At 55.8% G+C, this 18775-nt stretch overlaps 3 protein-coding genes across 4 annotated transcripts; all 3 read left to right on the top strand.

Moving 5' to 3' along the window:
* The first annotated feature begins 1556 nt into the window (after positions 1-1556).
* NR0B2 (nuclear receptor subfamily 0 group B member 2) lies at positions 1557-4108 on the top strand. The gene is made up of 2 exons (XM_083810492.1): positions 1557-2246; positions 2713-4108. The coding sequence occupies exons 1-2, from the start codon at positions 1703-1705 to the stop codon at positions 2991-2993; spliced, it is 825 nt and encodes a 274-aa protein (XP_083666618.1). The 5' UTR covers positions 1557-1702; the 3' UTR covers positions 2994-4108.
* Positions 4109-6290: 2182 nt separating this feature from the next.
* On the top strand, positions 6291-10949 carry GPATCH3 (G-patch domain containing 3). The gene is made up of 7 exons (XM_083810493.1): positions 6291-6683; positions 7055-7470; positions 8800-8974; positions 9344-9403; positions 9676-9797; positions 9950-10077; positions 10597-10949. The coding sequence occupies exons 1-7, from the start codon at positions 6317-6319 to the stop codon at positions 10814-10816; spliced, it is 1488 nt and encodes a 495-aa protein (XP_083666619.1). The 5' UTR covers positions 6291-6316; the 3' UTR covers positions 10817-10949.
* A 451-nt stretch (positions 10950-11400) lies between these two features.
* GPN2 (GPN-loop GTPase 2) lies at positions 11401-17192 on the top strand. 2 transcript variants are annotated; one of them, XM_083810508.1, is made up of 6 exons: positions 11401-11425; positions 12674-13109; positions 14648-14804; positions 14991-15151; positions 15930-16060; positions 16568-17192. In XM_083810508.1, exons 2-6 carry the CDS (start codon positions 12693-12695, stop codon positions 16638-16640), a joined length of 939 nt encoding a protein of 312 aa, XP_083666634.1. In that variant the 5' UTR covers positions 11401-11425; positions 12674-12692; the 3' UTR covers positions 16641-17192. The 2 variants fall into 2 exon arrangements, with proteins under 2 accessions (XP_083666634.1, XP_083666633.1); XM_083810507.1 differs by lacking the exon at positions 11401-11425 and adding an exon at positions 11641-11775.
* Positions 17193-18775: the final 1583 nt, after the last annotated feature.

Genomic DNA, 18775 nt, shown 5'->3' on the forward strand with positions numbered 1-18775 from the left:
GGATTGGTCGCGGAGGGGCGCGGGAGGCGGGAGGAGAGGAGCGGGGCGCGGTTGCCATAGCAACGGAGAGGCCTAGGCCTTTCCAGAAGGCTCCGCGGGGCCTGGGGAGGCCCTGGAGGGCCAGGCCCTGATCCCCCTCTCCCAGCCCCGGTGGGCACCGAGCCGTCACCGCCGCCCCCTTCCCCACACGGCTCCTGGGGCCGCTCACCCAGGCCCCGAGCGGGGCAGGGGCCTGCAGCCTGCGTGGGGACGGGTCCAGCAGGCCCCGCAGGCCGCTGCAGGTCTCCCCCCTGTGTGATACCCCCGCGTCTGCACCCCCCAGGGCTGGGTGTGCTCGGGGGGGGGTTGTCCCCGTCAGGGCGAGCTGTGCCGCTCACAGGCTCCTGCTGCCCGGGGGATTCCTCAGCAGGCCCCCCGAAATCAGTGTTTGGATGCTGCCCCTTCCCTAAACCAGCTTGTGCTGATAACGCATACAAATGCATCTCGACACCTAATAATTGACATCCGATGATAAGACAAGGGGCGGTGGGTGCAAGCTGGAACGTAGGAGGTTCCGCTTAAATATGAGATGAAGTTTTTTCATGGTGAGGGTGCCAGAACACTGGAACAGGCTCCCGGGGGGTTGCGGAGCCTCCTTCTCCGGAGACATTCCAAACCCGGCTGGATGCGTTCCTGTGTGCCCTGATCTAGGTGTTCCTGCTCCGGCAGGGGGCTTGGACTAGCTGGTCTTTCAAGGTCCCTTCCAATCCCTAACGTTCCGTGATTCTGTGACAGCTGAGAATTCAAGGTGAAAATCTATAAACCTGGCCCTCCCCTGCCCAGTATTTCCCCTGTGACATGTGGGGCCCTGCCTTGCCCACAGGCTCCTGCTGCCCGCGGGATTCCCCAGCAGGCCCCCTGAAATCATCACTCGGATGCTGCCCCTTCCCTAAACTAACAGATACAGATCAGCAGATCAGCAGATACAAATACCTGAGCAATTCAAGGTGAAAATCTATAAACCCGGCCCACCCCTGCCCAGCATTTCCCCTGTGACACATGGGGCCCTGCCTCAGGATGAGTCGTTCAGTTCACCCGCTTCCTTAACTGTAACAGCAGCGAGGCTCCTGTCAACAAGGTTAGGCAAATATCTGCTGATAAAACGACTTCCAGGTTGCTCTTTCCAAGGCCGGAGCGCACAGGCCATTTGCCACAGGGCCCTCGCTCCAGACGGGTGCCGTGTGTGTGTGTGTGTGAACTCCTTGGCAGTGACACCTGCCATATAGCGCTGCCTGATTGCAGCGCTGGGCCTTGGTGCCATGGTACAGCCCGGGTTAATGACTTTGTTTATACTGTTTGGGTAATCGCGATAAGGCCGCCCAACCCGCGCTGCCCCGTCCCCCTGCGGCAGCTGCTGGCGCTTCATTGAGAAAACGGCCATTGACGCCACGCCGAGAACTTGCTGGCCCCAGCCAATCATCCAGGGGACGGCTGCTTTTTTTTTTTTTTAATGAGGACCGCTTAATCACAGAGCGGTCAAGGCTGGGAAGGGGTGTTTCACTTGTGACCGAGCCTTATAAGAGCTGGTTTGAGCAGCCATGTGCTGGCAGAGCGGGGAGGACAGGGTGTTTCCAGGCTGAGGCAGGGAGGAAGTTTACGGGTCTCTCACATCTGCTGCAGCAGGAGCTGAGTTTCACAGAGGATCCGGGCTTCCAGCTCAGCTATGACGACCAGCAGCATGGACGTGGACTGTGAGAGGTGTCAGTGCCAGCAGGAGGACAACCGCACCGCCATCCTTTACAACCTCCTCAGCCAGAACCTGAACCACAGCCGGGGCAGCTGCAGCCCGGCCCACCAGCGCTGCCTGTGCCACCAGCGCCGGACGGTCTGCCTGCGCACACCCCACATCACCTGCCAGGCTGCCTCTGATGTGCTGGTGAAAACCGTCAGCTTCATGAAAAACCTCCCTTCCTTCCACCTGCTGCCGCGAGGGGACCAGCTCCTGCTGCTGGACAGCTGCTGGGTCCCCCTCTTCCTCCTGGGGCTGGCACAGGACATGGTGACGTTTGAGGTGATGGAGACCCCGGCCCCCAGCATGCTCAAGAAGATCCTCCTCGATGGCCAAAGCAAACGGCAGGAGCCCGAGCGGACGCAGCCCACGCTGGCTGCCGTGCAGCGGCTGCAGTGCTGCCTAAACACCTTCTGGAGCCTGGACCTGAGCCCCAAGGAATATGCCTACCTGAAGGGAGCCATTCTCTTTAATCCCGGTGAGTGCTCAACCCTCTGAGCCCTGCCTGCTGGTAGCAAGAGAAAGCCCTGCACGTGTTAGCATCTAAAAACATATTTCTTGGCTTGGAGTCGCTCAGAGTACGGGCAGGAGCGTGCGTGAGAGCAGAGAGGGCTGCTTGCCTTATCGTTAGCGCCGATAATGCAGCTGACAGCTGGGAGGCGGGAAGGAGGGATATTAAATATAGCATTAAAAACAGAGACCTTATCACTCTGCAAACAACGAAGAGCCCTGTACTTACTCTGTAAAGCTTGTTTGCCCTGTTATCTGTTTTTGCTCCTTCAAAACAGCAGCCCTGAAATAGCCACATCTCAGCAGTGCTGGGTACATCTTGTTAGCGTGGCGCTCAGAGACCCCCTCTGAGATGCAGGGGAAAGGAATGGGAGAAACCTGGAGCTGTTTTCCAGCCTCCCTCTTCATGGGCTTTTCCTCCTTTCTCTCTGCAGATGTCCCAGGGCTGAGAGCCTCCCAGTACATCGAGAGCCTCCAGCGGGAAGCCCAGCGAGCACTTCAGGAGGTCCTGCGGCCCCTGCATCCTGAGGACCAGGGCCGCTTTGCCCGCATTTTGCTGATTGCCTCCACCTTGAAATCCATCCCTCCTGCCCTTATCACAGACCTCTTCTTCCGGCCCATCATCGGCAACGCAGACATCATTGAGCTCATCGCGGAAATGCTGTACGAAATCACCAGCAGGCAGCTGGCTCCCACACCACGCATGGCGCTCTGAGACGCTGCGCTCGGCTGCCGGCCTCGTGGGTGCTCCCCAACACCTCACAGGGAGCAGAGAGAATCAGGGAGTGGGGATTTAGCAGGACGGGTGCTTGGACTCTGCAAAGAACTGGCTATGCATGTGCCTGTCACTAGTATGAGCCTGTAGGACTCAGCGAGGCTTCGCAGAGCACACAGGAAAATAACTTGGATTTGGCAGATGTTTATGGCAGCACCTGCTCCACCTGTGCCAGTCTCAGCTTCAGGGAGCGCGTGTGTATGTGACTTTCCCTGGCCTGTAGCTGGTGATACGTAGCTGCCAGCAAACTCTGACACGGAGCAGGTGGGGTTAGAGGCCACTCCAGGTTTTCGCTCAGCGAATCCTTGGTCCCATCGAAATCAATGTGCATTTTGCTGCTAACTCTGAGATGAGGCTTGGCCTCAGCTGAAATCCTGTAACAGCTTGGTTATGCAGTACTTAGGTGTGCTGAGTACCCTGTCTTCAGTGGGATCACGCATAGGGTGTTCCTAAGTGGAATTTGGTCTGGGTGAAGCTTTGGTCTATCTCTATTGTGCATGAAATTGTAGCAATATTCATAAAGAATCTTCCTTAAGCACTAAGAGGGAAGAGGCCAGAGTATAAAATCTTACAGGGTGTGCAGGCAGCCAAATTCGTACTTTCTACCTTCTCTTAGATTGCATCTTTTCTCCATTATGCCATGAACTGCAACAGGATTGTTTGCAGAGCAATGGACTACCTAAGAGCAGCTAAACCTATGTCATGTAGTGCTGCGTGAATACCAGGGACTCCATCCTACCCATACACCATGCGGTGATTTTAGCAATATTGAGAGCAGCTCAGGCTGTGGTCTTACCTCCATTTCTGTGACAGGAAGAAACTCACTGAGCTGTAACACTGCAGAAACAGGCAGAACTGATTTAGTGGCAGAACAAAACATCCATGTCTTGAGTTAGAGCAGGTTGTACATGTAGCACGTCTGGAAAGTTCGCTCCTCCTGTCTGCAGCTTTTGCAACAAGTCGAATGTCAGTATTTTGTAAGTGAACATTCTTGTGGTTTGTATATAAGATACAGTAAATTATTTTTTTAATAAAATGTTTTACACTTTGGAAAATGGCGTTGACTTTCAAAGATGGTGCTAAATTTTCGGGGTTCTAAATTTCCAGAAATACTGGCTGCGGGCCTGGCGTGGGAAGGACGCTAGAGCGGACGGGGACAGAGACTTTCCCCAGAGGCTCTCCGTAAAAATCCTCCTGCCTCATCATCGCAGGGGAGCGCTGTGATGTGGACACGGGAGCTGATTCACAGCCATGTAGCTCGCAATCTCCCGAGCGCCCGGCAGAGAGAAACTTGCAGAGGCAGCAGAACCGCGGCCTGTCCACACGCTGTGCCTTCCTTCACGCGCGCAGCCTCGCCCAGAGGGCTCCCAGCCAGGCGCAGCGCTGGTGCTGGGTGCTGACTCACCTGGATGTGCAGTCGTTGCCACCAGGCACCACGACCACCACGCTTGCCGTGCCTGGTAAAGCCCCATGAGGCCTCCCTGTCCCCTCTTACCCACTGAAACCCCTCAAATTTTAGCCAGCAGCCCAGGGGGAGGACAGACTCTTTTGTCCGTCTGTCCCCGCAGCTCTCACCCCAGCTGCAGAAGGGTGACGGGCTGCTTCCAAGGTGATCTCAGCTCCTGACAGCCATTTTCCATGGGGAAGGAGCGTGTGAGTCACCAGATGATTTCCACAGGCCCACGCCAGCCACCGGCAGCCATGAGCCACACAGCGGTGACGTGTGCGTGAGTCATGGTGTGTCGGGTGCCGAACAGCCCCATTGCCACGGTGACAGAGGCAAACATTTCGGAACAGGGAAGAGCCCCCAGCCTCCTGGGGACAGGATCCCTGCAGGTCCACCTGCACGGTGGAGTCAGCCACAGGTGGTACCTCATGTCACTGCCCATGACACAGACAGAGAATCCTGGAATCATTAGGGTTGGAAAAGCCCTCCGAGATCATCTGGTCCAACCACCCCCTACCACCACCATCACCCGCTAACCATGTCCCCAAGCACCACGTCCAACCTCTCCTTGAACACCCCCAGGGACGGTGACGCCACCACCTCCCTGGGCAACCCGTCCCAACGCCTGACCGCTCTTTCTGAGAAGAAATGTCTCCTCATTTCCAGCCCGAACCTCCCCTGGCACAACTCGAGGCCATTCCCTCTGGTCCTATCCCTGGTTACCTGTGAGAAGAGGCCGACCCCAGCTCCCCACACCTTCCTTGGAGGCAGTTGCAGAAAGCAACGAGGTCTGCCCTGAGTCTCCCCTTCCCCAGACCAAACCACCCCATAGGACTTGTGCTCCATCCCTTCACCCCCCTCCCAGGGCCCCCCCAGCCCTCCCTTTGCTCCCTCCTTCACGGTGCCCCCAGAGCTGCTCCTTTACTGACTGGAAAGGTAAAGTAGAGGCCAAGCCCTCAGGCTTTGGGCCTGAGCAGCACGGGGGGCAGCGGGGACACCCTCAGCACCCAGTAAATGCCAGCACCCAGTGCCCCCAGCACCCAGTAAGATAACTGGAAGCTAATTAATAAAACTTTACATGGTTGTCATCAGTTTTCTAAGGGATTCTCTTCTGTGAGTTCATATTAAATATATTTTATTCAAATAATAAAGAGGATTTGTTTAATAACTAAGGAATCAGATGTTTGATGTTCTTAATTTCCATTGATGATTAGAGGACTGGAGCACCCGTCATATGAGGACAGACTGAGAGAACCGGGCCCGTTTAGCCTGGGAAAGAGAAGACTGAGGGGAGAGATCATCAGTGTGTGTGAATATCTGAGGGGAGGGTGTCGAGAGCATGGAGCCGGTCTCTTTGCAGTTGTGCCCAGCGACAGGACAAGAGGCAACGGGCACAAACCGAAGCACAGGAGGTTCCGGCTGAATGTGAGGGGGCACTTCTTTACTGGGAGGTGACAGAGCACTGGGACAGGCTGCCCAGAAAGGCTGTGGAGTCTCCTTCTCTGGAGATATCCAAAACCCGCCTGGACGCCATCCTGCGCAAGGTGCTCCGGGTGAGCCTGCTCGGCAGGGGGGTTGGACTAGGTGGTCTTCAGAGGTCCCTGCCAACCTGGGCCATTCTGGGATTGTGTGATTGTGGGATTCTGGAATTCTGGAATTCTGGGATTCTGGGATTCTGGGATTCTGGGATTCTGGGATTCAGAGCCCCTCCCCCCCCAGCACCCATCCCCATTACCCCCCCACGACCACCAGGCGGCGCCCTCCCCCCCTCCCCTCGGGTGTCTGACGTCATCACCTCGCGCCACCCGCGGACAAGATGGCGGCGCCCAGCGGCGGGGCCGGTAATGGCGGCGGGGCCGGCGATGGCGGCGGGGCCGGGGCCGCCCGCTACTGCCTGGTGAGCGGCATCCCGGCCGCGCTGCGCTCCGCACAGCTCCGCTCCTACTTCAGCCAGTTCCTGGAAGCCGGCGGCTTCCTCTGCTTCCACTACCGCCACCGGCCCGAGCGGGGCCCGGCGGGCGGCGGGGGGGCGCCGAGCACCTGCTGCTGCCCGGTGGCCGTGAGGCCCGGCCGCGCCCGCCGCTTCGTCCGCATGTACTCGGGGAAGAGCTGGGTCGGGCCCGGCGGTGCCTCGCTGCCCGGCCGCTGCGTCGTGCGCAGGGTCCGCCTCGGCCCCGGGACAGGTAGGACCGGGCACCGGGGGGACCAGGCACCGGGGCTCCCCTCCCCTCCCGACCCGTTTGGCTCCGGTTCCCAGCTACTTAAAACCCCTCACGGAGGTTTTTAACTCCTTAATTTCATTTTGGGGCAAGAAGAGTTTGGCTCCGGGTCCCAGCAGCCCACGTCAGCTGCTTAAAACCCTTCATGGAGGTTTTTGACTCCTTAATTTCATTATGGGGCAAGAAGAGACAGTTTTGGGTCTACTTCACCTCCTCCTTCCCAGGAGGGCCCTGATTTACCTCTCTCCGGTGCATGGTTTGTGTTTGCCCCCCCTCCCCCCCCCCCCAAAAAAAAAAAAAAGAAGAACAACAAAATCGTTCCTCCTCTCTTCCAGCCGCCGAGGCATTTCCCAGTGGAGCGGATGCGAGGGCCGCAGGCGAAGCCGTCGCGGAAGCAGACTTGAAGCGGCTGCCCGAGTTCAACCCCCCTTCCTGCATGCCTTTCGGGAACGTGGGCACCCCCCTGAGCGTCTTCCTGGAGCTGATCCGTGCCTGCAGGCTGCCTCCCCCGGTCATCAAGAAATTGCAGCTGGATTTCCCGAAGACAGGCTCATCCCGGAGGTATGGGAACGTGCCTTTTGAATACCAGGACACTGAGACAGTTATAGAAGAAGAAAGAGTTTACACCGCCACGGGGGATGAGATCACGGAGGACAAGGGGCCTGTGGCAAGATCTGAGGCAACCGATCCAGCCAGCGCTGAGGAAGATGAGGGGCAGGAAAAGGAGGGAGAGGAGTCGCACTCGGATGACGTAAGTGGATTTTTCTAGTGCCATCTGAGGTCAGCCTGCAAAGCTGAGGGGGCCAATACAACTCTCAGAGCTCGTTTTTAATCTTTTACTTGTATTGTATAAATCACTTGTCTGAAAATGATGTTAAATGTAGTTCTTCGCATCTTGGTGTGCTGAGCCCCTTGGTGCATGTAGCGGTGCAGACATTAACACCTCTGAAACAGCTCGTCCAAGTTCAGCTGCTTTGGGGTTTCAGCATGAAGGGTTTGGTCCAGAAGAGTGAGCGCAGGCTGCGGCTGGTGCTGCAGGAGGGGACCTCTGCTTGCCGCGCGGCCGGTCGGTCTGGCTCTGCTGTTGCTTGTAAATGAGGTGACTGGAGACTGGGGAGCACGTTAGTGCCCTGGCAACGACACGCAGAGCAGTACAGGTGGTTCACCTCGAATGCTTCTGCAGTGCAAGTTAGTCATTCAGAGAAAAATGGCTTTCCTGACAACGACTCCTAGAAAACTGGGCTGGACTGGCTCTCCAGAGACTATCTCGCTCCCCCCAGGAGACGCCTGTCTAGCCTGTTCGCCCAAACCTGTGTCATTACAGAGGCAACACAGTCCCGGGGCAAGCCATTCCCGTTCTTGACTGTCCTGCCACTCTGCGCCAGAATTAACTCGTATGTCAAATCTTTGCTGCAGTTTTATTCCATTAGGTTCTCCTAGCAACAGCAGACACAGAGAACACTTTGTTCCCTCCTTTACAGACTTCTTATTCAACGGCTGCCTTCGGTCTTTTCTTCTCCAGACTGAGCAACTCTGCTCCTCTGGCCGTTTTTCACAGGCTCTGTTTCCTGGATCTCTAGCTGTTCTTTTGGCCATTCTTTAGCTGGTTAATGTCTCCCTGGAAGGGCTGTGCCCAAAACTGGGCAGGCAGCGTAAAGCTGTCAGCCTGATCTGTGGCGGTGCCAGCCAGCTTCTGTTCTGGAACTGATACAATCTCTTTAGGGATCGACTGGAGTGGAATTAATTTGTTGCTGGTGCTGACTTTACGTACAACACACCTGCTCCTTAAATGGGCATCTCCGCGTTACAGATCGGGTACGCTGCTGAAAGCATGCCGTGAAGTGGGTGTGATGTGGTATTTTTTCACCACTTCTGTCTGCTGACTCTGAAGATGGCATTAGTCAGGGGAATGAGGTCATCAGCGCCGGTCGTGTCAGTGCCTGAAAGCAGCAGGCTGAGACGAGCTCTGTCGACAAAGCTGTTTCGTAGGGAAGGCATTGCAACGGGCCGTGAGGGTCAGGGAGTGGAAAGGAGGCTCTGTGCTGCTGGTGTCACCCACCTCTCGCTGGTTCCTTTGCAGGACAATGACACCTGCGAGGAGTGGGAGCGACATGAGGCTCTGCACGAGGATGTGACGAAGCAGGAGCGCGTGGAGGAGCGGCTCTTTGAGGAGGAGATCGAGCTGAAGTGGGAGAAAGGAGGCTCTGGCCTCGTCTTCTACACGGATGCTCAGTACTGGCAGGAGGAGAACGGAGGTAATGGTGGCGTCTGTCACTGAGCTACAAACTGAGCACCACAGGTTGGGGACTGGGGGCCCAGCCCGCAGGAACGGGTAAATTGGGTACAGCCCTTCTGGTTCAGCTACGGATACAGGCAGGCATCTTGCCATCACTTTTTAAACCTTCCCTTGATCAAAAAACCTTCAGAGGATCAGTCCAATGACCAGAGACCCCTCTGGTCCTACTGGCAGCCTCTTGGGTAACCACTGTGGCTTGAATAGTCTCTAATACCCCATTCCTTCCCGTTTTGTTAGAGAAAATAGGGGCTTGGCCACCAGCAAGCAGCTCTTCTTTGTCAGACTTCCACAGCCACCACCAAAACTGGTTCTTTCCTTCTCTTGGCAGACTTTGATGAGCAGACTGCAGATGACTGGGATGTGGACATGAGCGTCTACTACGACAAAGGTATCTGAGCTTGGAAAAACTCCTTAGGAAATGGGGGAGGTTGGGAAGTTCTGACCCTGGAGACTTTTTGACGTGGGGAACACTGCCTCTGCCATCCTTTGAAAGCATCCAAGACGTCAGAGCACTTGAAACGACATTTTTCTCATCTGGCTGTGAGAGTTGCCAAAAAGAACAGGTTCTACCTCCTTGTTGTGTGGTGCTCTGGGGGAAATCACAGCAGCAAACAGCTTTCTTGGGCTGTGCCGCTCTGACTCCTGCTTCTCTCTCCTTAGATGGAGGCGATAAGGATGCTCGGGACTCGGTCCAGATGTGGTTGGAACAGAGACTCCGGGATGGCTTGGAGGATGGCTCCGTTTCAGGGCAGCAAATCGGCACCTTTGAGAGATACACCAAGGTGAGCTTTGGATACGTGCTTCGGAGTGGATGGGGCAAGACGGGAAGGGCTGTGGTGGCAGCGCTCAAAGGGTGTGGGTTGTGGAGGAGGAGGGTTCTGGGAGATGAAGATGGGCTTCGGCCGCCAACTCTGACGTTTTTCTCCTCTCCCAGGGCTTTGGCAGGAAGGTGCTGGAGCAGCAGGGCTGGACGGAAGGGCAGGGGCTGGGGAGCAGCAACTCTGGAATGGCCGAAGCTCTGGACAACGAGGGTCAGAATCCCAGATGCAAGAGGGGGCTGGGGTAAGTACTCTGCCCTGCCCTTCCAGCCCGTGTTTGGAGCCTCTTCCTGAGCTCTCTGAGCTGCTGCTGCAGCTAAATGGTAGCAAAAGGGGTGGAGTGTGAACCAGAACAGTAAGGCTGTCCCAGGGATCCGCTGTCCCCCGTGCAGCAGGCAGTAGGGCCTGCACAGCACTCCAGAACTGAACGCGTTGCTTTTCCTAGCAGTCCAGCATTCGTGAAGGGGCTCGTGCTAGATCAGGGGTGGAACCATTTTCAGGCTCATGCATCACAAAAACACAGGGGAGCTGTGCTCAGGAATTAAGGATCACCTCTGCTACAGTTTTTTTTTGTAGGGAAAGCCCAAGAACAAGACCTGTGTGCCTTGAGGGCTGGCTCTTTTTCTAGGGACATCTCACAGACAGGAACAGGACAACTGCACCAGCTCAGTCCTCCCTTGTAGCACGTGGAGGAGACAGTCTGGGGTTACAGGGGTGTCCCACTGCCTCAGTGTTGTACCTAACACCATTTGCTTCCTTCTAGATACCATGGGGAGAAACTGCCAGCGTTCAGCAAGGTGAAGAAGCCCCGGCGGGACGCTTCCGTCCTCATCTCAACCATCTACGATGACCCTGACCCCATAGACAGCGGTGATCAGCTCCTCAGGCGCCAGCCGCCCACTGCCATGAAGTACAGACAGGACATGCCGTTTGTCCGGGCATCACGGGGCACCCTGGAGAGCTTCAGTGCCCAGTCACATTGAGTAAAGACTGTCAGAGGTTTTTTTAACTAGTGCTGCTCCTGTCAACCGCAGGCTGGCTCCTGCTGGTCTTGAGTCTGGAGCAGAGTGTTCATATATTTATTTTTGGAAGAAAGAGTCTTTTAAAAAAACAAAACCAAAACCTGGTTGTCTTTTTTTTTCTCCTCCTTGAACCAATCTAGTGAGAGGGGGGAATATTTCTTCACTGGGAGTGGAGTGGGTGTTGCGTTTTATACTAGAGCTTTAAAGCTGATATTCCTGCCTGGATCAGCTGAGCCTGTGTGCTAGGTCTGCAGCCAGCTCATCCCAAAAACTAGAGCTCGTAGATCATGGATCCTTGAGACCTAGGGGAGGACAAGTACAGACAGGGCCAGCTGTGGCAACGTAACTGTCCTGCAGAAAGCTTGCTGCTGGCCCGCAGCTTCGTCTTGCTTGGGCGTGACGATCCCACAGTCCCGGGAGAAACTCACCGGGATGAAAGACGTGCCCTGGCAGCCTTTGGGAGGCGTCTCCCTGTGGCTGAGTGTAGCGGCTGCTTCCTTCCATGGCTCTCCAAGACCCATTCCAGGCCGCAGAGTCCCTTGGCCTGAGAGCTTTCATCCCGGTGACCTGGTATTGTGGCGTTCAATGTGGATTAGGCGTCCTCTGTGCCAGCGGGCTCTGGCTTGGCCCTCTTGCTGACTTTGCACTCCTTGATTAAACGCCTCAGGGACCGCGCAGGGTGATTTCACTTCGGGGAGGCGGATTGGGAGGGTCGGGTGTGTGCGGGAGGGGAAGCGCCGGGGCCGGGACTCGAACCGGGGACTCGGGGCTCGGAGCCGGTGGGCCGCGGGTTCGAGTCCCGGCTGCTCCGCGTCCCGCCGGCCGCCAGGGGGCGCCGTGGGGGCGGCCGCGCCCGGCCCGGAACGCGGGGAGCGGGGCCCGAGGCCGCCCGGAGCCGAGGCGGGGGCACCGGGGTGGCGGTGAGCGGCCGGGGGGGGGACATGAGGGGACGTGAGGGGCACGGGGGGGGGACATGGGGACGTGGGGGCAAAGAGGGGACGCGGGGGGGCGCGGGGGGGCACGGGGGTAGGGGGGACGTTGGCAAGGAGGGGGACATGGGGGGGCACAGGGGTAGGGGGGACATGGGCGAGGAGGGGGGACATGGGGGGGGAAGTAGGTCAAGGGGGGGAAGAGGGGATAGGGGAGGATGTGGGGGACACGCAGGGGGGAAATTGGGGTGGGGGGAGAGCAGGGTGATGTAGGGAGAGGGGACGTGGGGAAATGGGATGTGGGAACTGGGGGAAGGGGGGACATGGGGAGGAGAAAGGGATACGGGGTGTGGGAAGGGGCATGGGGGAGAGGGGGGATGTGGGGACAGGGGGAGGGGGGGGGTAGGTGGAGAGGGAGGGGACATGGGGCTAGGTGGGGAGGAGAGGGGACAGAGGGGACATGGAGGGTCAGGGCACAGGGACACGGGGCTGGAAGAGGGGCCTGGGGACATGCTGCGCCCATTGAGGGAATATAGGGGTGCTGTCACACCAGGAAGTGCCCAACCGGATTAAACTCACCCCAAAGGCAGGCAGGAGAAGGGACCTGCGCCCTACAGCACAGCCCTGCAGCTCTCGTTGGGGTTTTGTGCCAGTTTTCAGCCGTGGCGTGAGGGGCTGGGCGGGCAGGGGGTGACAGGGACAGCGTAGTGACCAGGTCCCAAGGCAGGGGGTGACAGCAGCGAGCGGGGCAGCGCTCACACAGCATCGCTTTCCCTTCCTCTCCTCCTGCTCCTTGGCTCTGAATTCCCTGCTGGGCCTAAGACCCAGCCATGGTGTTCTTATAAATGCAAACGAGATGGTAAATGGGAGCTCTTCCTGCCTTGCCTAGGAGAAGGAAATGAGCCGACATGTCTGAGGGCAGCAAGGGGAGCTCGCTGGCCTTCGGCCAGGTGGTGATCGGGCCGCCGGGCTCCGGGAAGACGACCTACTGCCACGGCATGCAGGAGTTCATGGGCAGGATCGGGCGCAAGGTGGCCGTGGTGAACCTGGACCCCGCCAACGAGGGGATGCCCTACCCGTGCGCCGTGGACATCTCCGAGCTCATCACCCTGCCCGACGTGATGGAGAGCTTGAAGCTGGGCCCCAACGGGGGGCTGATCTACTGCATGGAGTACCTGGAGGCCAACCTCGACTGGCTGCAGGAGAAGCTGGCCGCTTTCAGGGGTCACTACTACTTGTTTGACTGCCCGGGGCAGGTAGAGCTCTACACCCACCACAGCGCCCTGAAGAACGTCTTTGCCCAGATGGCCAAGTGGAATTTCAGGGTGGGTTCTGGGCTCTGCAGGGAGCTGGGATCAGCGCCCGGCACTGCACTTGTGCAAGGGGCTCTGAGGCTGTGTACCGTGTGGTCGGGGCTTTTGAGTGTGGATGTGGGTACTAATGACTGTTTTCTTCGCTAACCTGTTTGCCCTTTCATGTGAAAGTGCTTTATCGGGGGAGGAGAGGAATGTGTCCCCATTTTATGCTTGGAGGGATTGGCAAGAGCAGCTTGTGCAGGGCGTTTAATGCAGTGTCATTATCATGAACAGAAGCAGATTCCTTCCTCCCAGTCTTACTCTTCTTGAAGGGCCTGTCCACAGAGCTCATGTGCTTTATCTGTCGGTGCTGTATTTTGGAGCAGGGAGGGAGATGTGCGTGCAGGGTGAGTGGGGGATCCTTTGCATCGCACTGTGAGAAATTCAGGTGTCATCTCAGGCCCTACCTGCCACTCCTGCAGCCAAACCAAATCGCTGCGCACGCTGTAATACGTGCTCTGTGCTTTCTTGCACAATGGAAGATGCAAATTAGGAAGTGCAGGTGAGAAGAGTCCCATAACCAAGCTAACTTGCCTACGTTGCATTTGTTTTGCATTTGGGCCAAACCATGAATGTGCAAACCACGTACGGTGTGAGCAAGAACGGCAAGTTCATTTGCTTGAGAATGTCACTGGGAATCTGTACATTACAATTCATTTTTATTCAAATAAATGTACATGAAATTGTAGTTACTAAAAAAAAAGATAGTTACGCTCCTGTTTTGATGCTCACTGGCACACCTGCCTGTGAGCTTCAGACTGGCATTTTTTTTGCTGCAGAAGCAGAGCCGTGACTCAGCCACACTCGACTATAGAGCCCTGACTTTGAGTAACATTGTGTAACAGGCAGTAACTTAGCAGAGATCTTAGACCACATTGTTACAGCTGCATGAAACACAGGGAATCAAACGACTCATTAATTTAATTATTAATTATTATTTCAAACCACATGACAATTGTTTCTCCCTTGTTGAGTGAGGTGCGCTACGGTTACTGCTGCCGAGCGTGTGCTGTGCGTGAGCATTCCTGTGGGGAGCGTGGAAATCTTGAGGTAGTCGTGTAGTTCAGGAGAGTTAGCCCAGCTGCCACCCCAAAAACCTGCGGAGTACAGACAAGAAGGGAAACTTCATCTGCAAAGAAGGAAGCCCTGAGAAACAGGAGAGCAGTCACAGGTTTAATAGCGTCCTTAAGTTCTGCTGGTTCAGCCTAGCATGCCAGAAGCCTTCCCACGACCCTTTCTGTGCACCAGCACCCTCAGTCCTGAATCCCCCAGGTGGTCCACAGGTGTGAAAGTGGAGATAGGTGGATCTATGCATGTGTGAGCAATCGTATATTCATATAGGATGTTTTATGTACACAAGCTGGAAGGTAGGTGGTAACTTTCCCTACATAGGAGTCTGTGTGGTTGTAGTTAGAGCTGAATGGGTTGTCATTCTCAGTCTGTCCCAAAAGCAAGCGGATGGGCTCTCAACTGACCTTGTGCTGTCCCTCTGTGCCTTGGCTCCCCAGCTGGCTGCAGTGCATTTGGTGGATTCTCACTACTGCACAGACCCCGGCAAGTTCATCTCCGTGCTCTGCACGTCGCTCTCCACCATGCTGCACGTGGAACTGCCCCACGTGAACGTCCTCTCCAAGATGGACCTGATCGAGCAGTACGGCAAGCTGGGTAAGAGACTTTGCTGAGGGGGAGACGTGGAGCAGGGCAGCCTCAGATGCAGATTGGTTGGGTACGGGGCTTTTTTTGGGTCAGGGAAATGGTGCAAATCTCACTGGGTTCTTGGTGGTATCCTCCGGCCGGGGGATCACCAATATTTACAAATTGCCTTCAGAGATTCTTGCTGTTTCCCTGCAGCTTTCAACCTGGATTATTACACAGAGGTCCTGGACCTCTCTTACTTGGTTGACCATTTAGCTTCTGACCCCTTCTTCAGAAATTACCGCCGCCTCAACGCGAAGCTGGTGGAGGTGATCGAGGACTACAGCCTGGTGTCCTTTGTTCCGCTCAACGTCCAGGTGATGCAGCAGGAGGAGAGGGGTGGAGAGAACAGGGAGCACTGGATAATTAGCCAGCATGTTTGGTGGCAGCTAGGGTACAGTTGGGTGTTCAAAAGGCGGGGGGAAGGATGAGTTCTGCAAGGGCAACCCACAAAATTCAACATTGCCTCTGCCTGCTCCTGCCCCCAAAACTGGCTGTGAAAAATAGAGCCATGAGGGCTGAAAAGCTTTGCTATGAAGAGACTCAGGGTTGTAGGAGGACAGTGACATGCACCCCGACTTGTAAATGTTCTGTGGCAGCCAAAGGAAAAGGAAAAGCTAATGAGCTTGGGGCTATGTGGGCCTTGTGACCTGGGGTGGGGAATTAAGACTCCCCCTCCATGCAGGTCTTCCGAACCTGCATTTCAATTCCGAGCAAACTATTACCTGAAACGTCGTTAAGTCAGGGAGCACAAAGTAATTTGAAGATGGGAGGAGTACCTTTGCGAGGAAGGGCTGAAAATGTTAATTCTGTAGTTGGTGGAAGTGTCGACAAAGGGAGATAGGCTGAGACGAGCGGTGATGAAAGGGAGCGAGAGGGTGGAGGGTGTCAGCCCGTCGTGTATTCCGACCCCAAGGGGGAGCTTCTCCTTGTCCTGTCACCCCTCTGGGCTCAGGGAGGCAGGGAAGCGTCATCGGGGCTTTGGGTGCTGTTTGGGTGGCCCTGAGCCTCGGGAAAATCTGCGGTAAAGCCCAGCGTGAGCTCCTGCCTCCGGGGAGGACCAGGTTCCCTGTGTGTCATCTCCCTCCCTTTCAGGATAAGGAGAGTATGCGGCAGGTGATGCAGGCCGTGGACAAAGCCAACGGCTACTCCTTTGGAGACCAGGAGCACAGGAGCCTGGAAGCCCTGATGTCGGCAGCAGTTGGAGCAGATTTCCACTTTACTTCGTATCCTTCACTGCTCCTCGGTTGTGTTGAGTTTTAATTTCTCCTGTATGGGCTGGGGAAGAGGGACTGGAGGTGGTGCGGCAGCTCGCAGGTTATTTGTAACATCTGATGCTGTTCAGTGATTTACAGGCAGCGAGTCAGTAGAGCTCAGCCCAGACCTTCGCGTGCAGTTGTCCACGCCAAAGCCACCACATTTATTGCTAATTGATATTGTAAATGTGGGAGGAATCTTCTGACAACTTTCCTCTCGTTCAAACTCACTTGGACTGTTTCGTTGCATTTTGTCCAAACCATACAATTGATTCTCCTGTACTTGTCAAGTCTGGGATCAGCCCGAGCCAGAAATAACTCAGGTGATGCGTGCTGCTGCCAGTACTGCTGTCTTCCTGCCAGCCTTCGGGCTAATGTTGGGGTTGGTTCCTCACTGAGAACGTTAGAGCTCCTTGCAGAAGGGAGTGTTTGAGCCCTGCCCTGCTGCCTTGTTTTCCTTAATTAGTGTGTTATCAGCACACTTGCAGTGCAGGAGAAGTATGTGCAATCTCGGGACAAGACCGTGGAAGAAGAAGTGATGGATATGTAACACACCCGCCTCTGCCGCAGCTGCTCTCTGCTTTGACAGCTCTCCTTCCCTTGCCGGGAGTCGAAGGGAGGCTCCGTGTCGTCTGAGTCAGACCAAGTGAAAGCCTTTCCATGCAGAAGTCTGGCTTCCGGACTCCCTTGCTGTGGGGATTTGACCTCTTGTGCTTCAGCCCCACTGCGCAGAGCAGCGTTTTTGTGGAAGGGCTGTGGCTGAGAGCAAGGCAAGCAAGGGAGGTTTAGCCAGGGGAAGGCATGGTTAGCAAGAGAAGAGAAGCGGGGTAAAGGAGACTGACCTTTGCCAAGTCTTCTCCTCCCCATCACGACCAAGATAGAGCCAGAGAAAGAAAAATCAGTTTGCGTTGTCTCTTTTATAGTGAGACTTGACATAAGTTCTTGGTTTACTGCCTAGGAGGATTGTACGCAGTCCTCATAGGAATATCCAGGCTGAGAAGCCTCCAATCTGTCTCAAGGAGGGCAGAAAGTTGGTTGTTTTTCTTTTTTTTAAATAATGATGGACTCTTTCTTAATAAAACACTTCTTCGTCTCGCTTTCATCTTGTGAGTTTGCTGAACCTGAATAAATAAAACCGAGTGCTACAAAGCCCGGGGCTAAAAAGCCTCTGGTGGGAACGTCACAGCAGCTGTTGCGTTGTGTACTTTGCAGAAATGTGCCGTGTTTGCGACGTCGTGTTCCTCTATGATCTGCTTGAGAACAGACAAAGTCTTTGCTGGAGGGAGCAGGGAAGAGCGGCTGTGGGATGTGAAAGCAGGTCACTTCCCGCGCGCGCCTCTCCAGGGGCTGAGTGCTGGCGTTCGGTGCGCACGCAGCGCGCTGACAGCGGTGCAGAAACTGCAAACGCGGCTTTTGGGAGCTTTTGATTAAGAAAGACCCTGTGTGACTCAGCAGGAGGTTGGAGCACATCATTTCCATCTACGTCCTTCCCCGGCTGCTGGCTTGTCTGCTCTCAGCCACCTTTTTCTGGGCTTTTTTTTTTTTTTTTTCTGCAATACCTTCCTCTGATCCCAAATCCTGGGGCTTACCCATTTCCTACATAATTATAATAACACATCCTGGCGGTGACAGCAGCAGCCCCCAGACCTCCCAAGCCACCTGCTCCATGTCCCAGCTGCAGATGACAGCTTGGGACCAGAGGTGCTGGGGAGGTCGGGGTGGTGGAAAGCAGCTCCTGCAGTGGCTTACGGGCTGGGAGCAGGGTCCCAGCTCGGTGCAGACGCAGCATCTGCCCAAGACCTTGCCGAAAGCAGCACAGCTCCTCGCAGCACGCTTTGTCCCTTCGCAGTGCGACTGCAGGCCAGTGGCTCGCTATCAAAATGGGACTGGTGTCTTGCCTGGCAGGCACGGAATTAAATTTTTCCTTTCCACAGCTTTGTGGCCAGAATTTGGAAAAATCCAGACAAGAAGCACTCAGGGGAAGAAGGGGATGAGGACCCATGCTTCCACACACACACAGATATGCTTGTATTTAGCCGATCAGTCCGTGATGAAAGACGTTTCAAATATAAGTCAAATTCCTGTCTCCTGCCCCTACGTGAACACTTTCCCTGAGAGCCCAGGGGCTTCCCTGGGTATTCCTGGCCGAAACCTGGCAGCTGCCTCTCAGTGCTATCTCGGGCTGCAGGGCTGAAAGCCAATCTGACCATAACCAGAGCTGAAACTCCAGCCTTGCGTCGGTCCTGTGGGCTTCTCCTGGTCATATCTGAGCCCTGCAGTTGCTATAAGGGGATGGAAGACATTAGCATTTAAAAAAAAAAAAAAAAAAAAAGTGAACTTTCTGGCTGATTTTTCATGGCTTTGAGAGATTTGGTGGCTTAAAAGGGTACGGTCAGGTCAAGCCGGAGTTACGCAAGAGCCATCAAAGCCTTTGTGGCCGCTCTCCTTTTGCGCTTTAATACCCGTGCAGCATCTGCAACCCCAGCCCTGCAGTGCCGCGCCAGCGCCGAAGAAAATGAAAAAATCGGAGGCAACACGAAGCCCTGAGCCCGGGGAAGCTCTGCCATGGCCAAGAAGTGCTGAGGGTGGCTCTGCAGCCTGGCCCTGCGCCCGCACGTCCCCATGCCGGGAGGGGACGGCTCCGGGGGCTGAGGGAGGTGACACCCTGGCTCCGTCGCTCCCCGT

The sequence above is a fragment of the Anser anser genome (genome assembly GCF_964211835.1).
Source record: "Anser anser genome assembly, chromosome: 24".
In the NCBI taxonomy this organism is placed as follows: domain Eukaryota; kingdom Metazoa; phylum Chordata; class Aves; order Anseriformes; family Anatidae; genus Anser; species Anser anser.

What these genes read in the sequence shown, in the direction of transcription:
- NR0B2 (XM_083810492.1), top strand. Translation starts at nt 1,703, where the DNA reads ATGACGACCAGCAGCATGGACGTGGACTGTGAGAGGTGTCAGTGCCAG. An exon ending in AGCCATTCTCTTTAATCCCG is followed by an intron (nt 2,247 to 2,712) that starts GTGAGTGCTCAA and finishes TTCTCTCTGCAG; the next exon opens with ATGTCCCAGGGCTGAGAGCC.
- GPATCH3 (XM_083810493.1), top strand. Translation starts at nt 6,317, where the DNA reads ATGGCGGCGCCCAGCGGCGGGGCCGGTAATGGCGGCGGGGCCGGCGAT. An exon ending in CCTTTGAGAGATACACCAAG is followed by an intron (nt 9,798 to 9,949) that starts GTGAGCTTTGGA and finishes CTCCTCTCCCAG; the next exon opens with GGCTTTGGCAGGAAGGTGCT. An exon ending in AGATGCAAGAGGGGGCTGGG is followed by an intron (nt 10,078 to 10,596) that starts GTAAGTACTCTG and finishes GCTTCCTTCTAG; the next exon opens with ATACCATGGGGAGAAACTGC.
- GPN2 (XM_083810508.1), top strand. Translation starts at nt 12,693, where the DNA reads ATGTCTGAGGGCAGCAAGGGGAGCTCGCTGGCCTTCGGCCAGGTGGTG. An exon ending in TTGTTCCGCTCAACGTCCAG is followed by an intron (nt 15,152 to 15,929) that starts GTGATGCAGCAG and finishes CCTCCCTTTCAG; the next exon opens with GATAAGGAGAGTATGCGGCA. An exon ending in GCAGATTTCCACTTTACTTC is followed by an intron (nt 16,061 to 16,567) that starts GTATCCTTCACT and finishes GTGTGTTATCAG; the next exon opens with CACACTTGCAGTGCAGGAGA.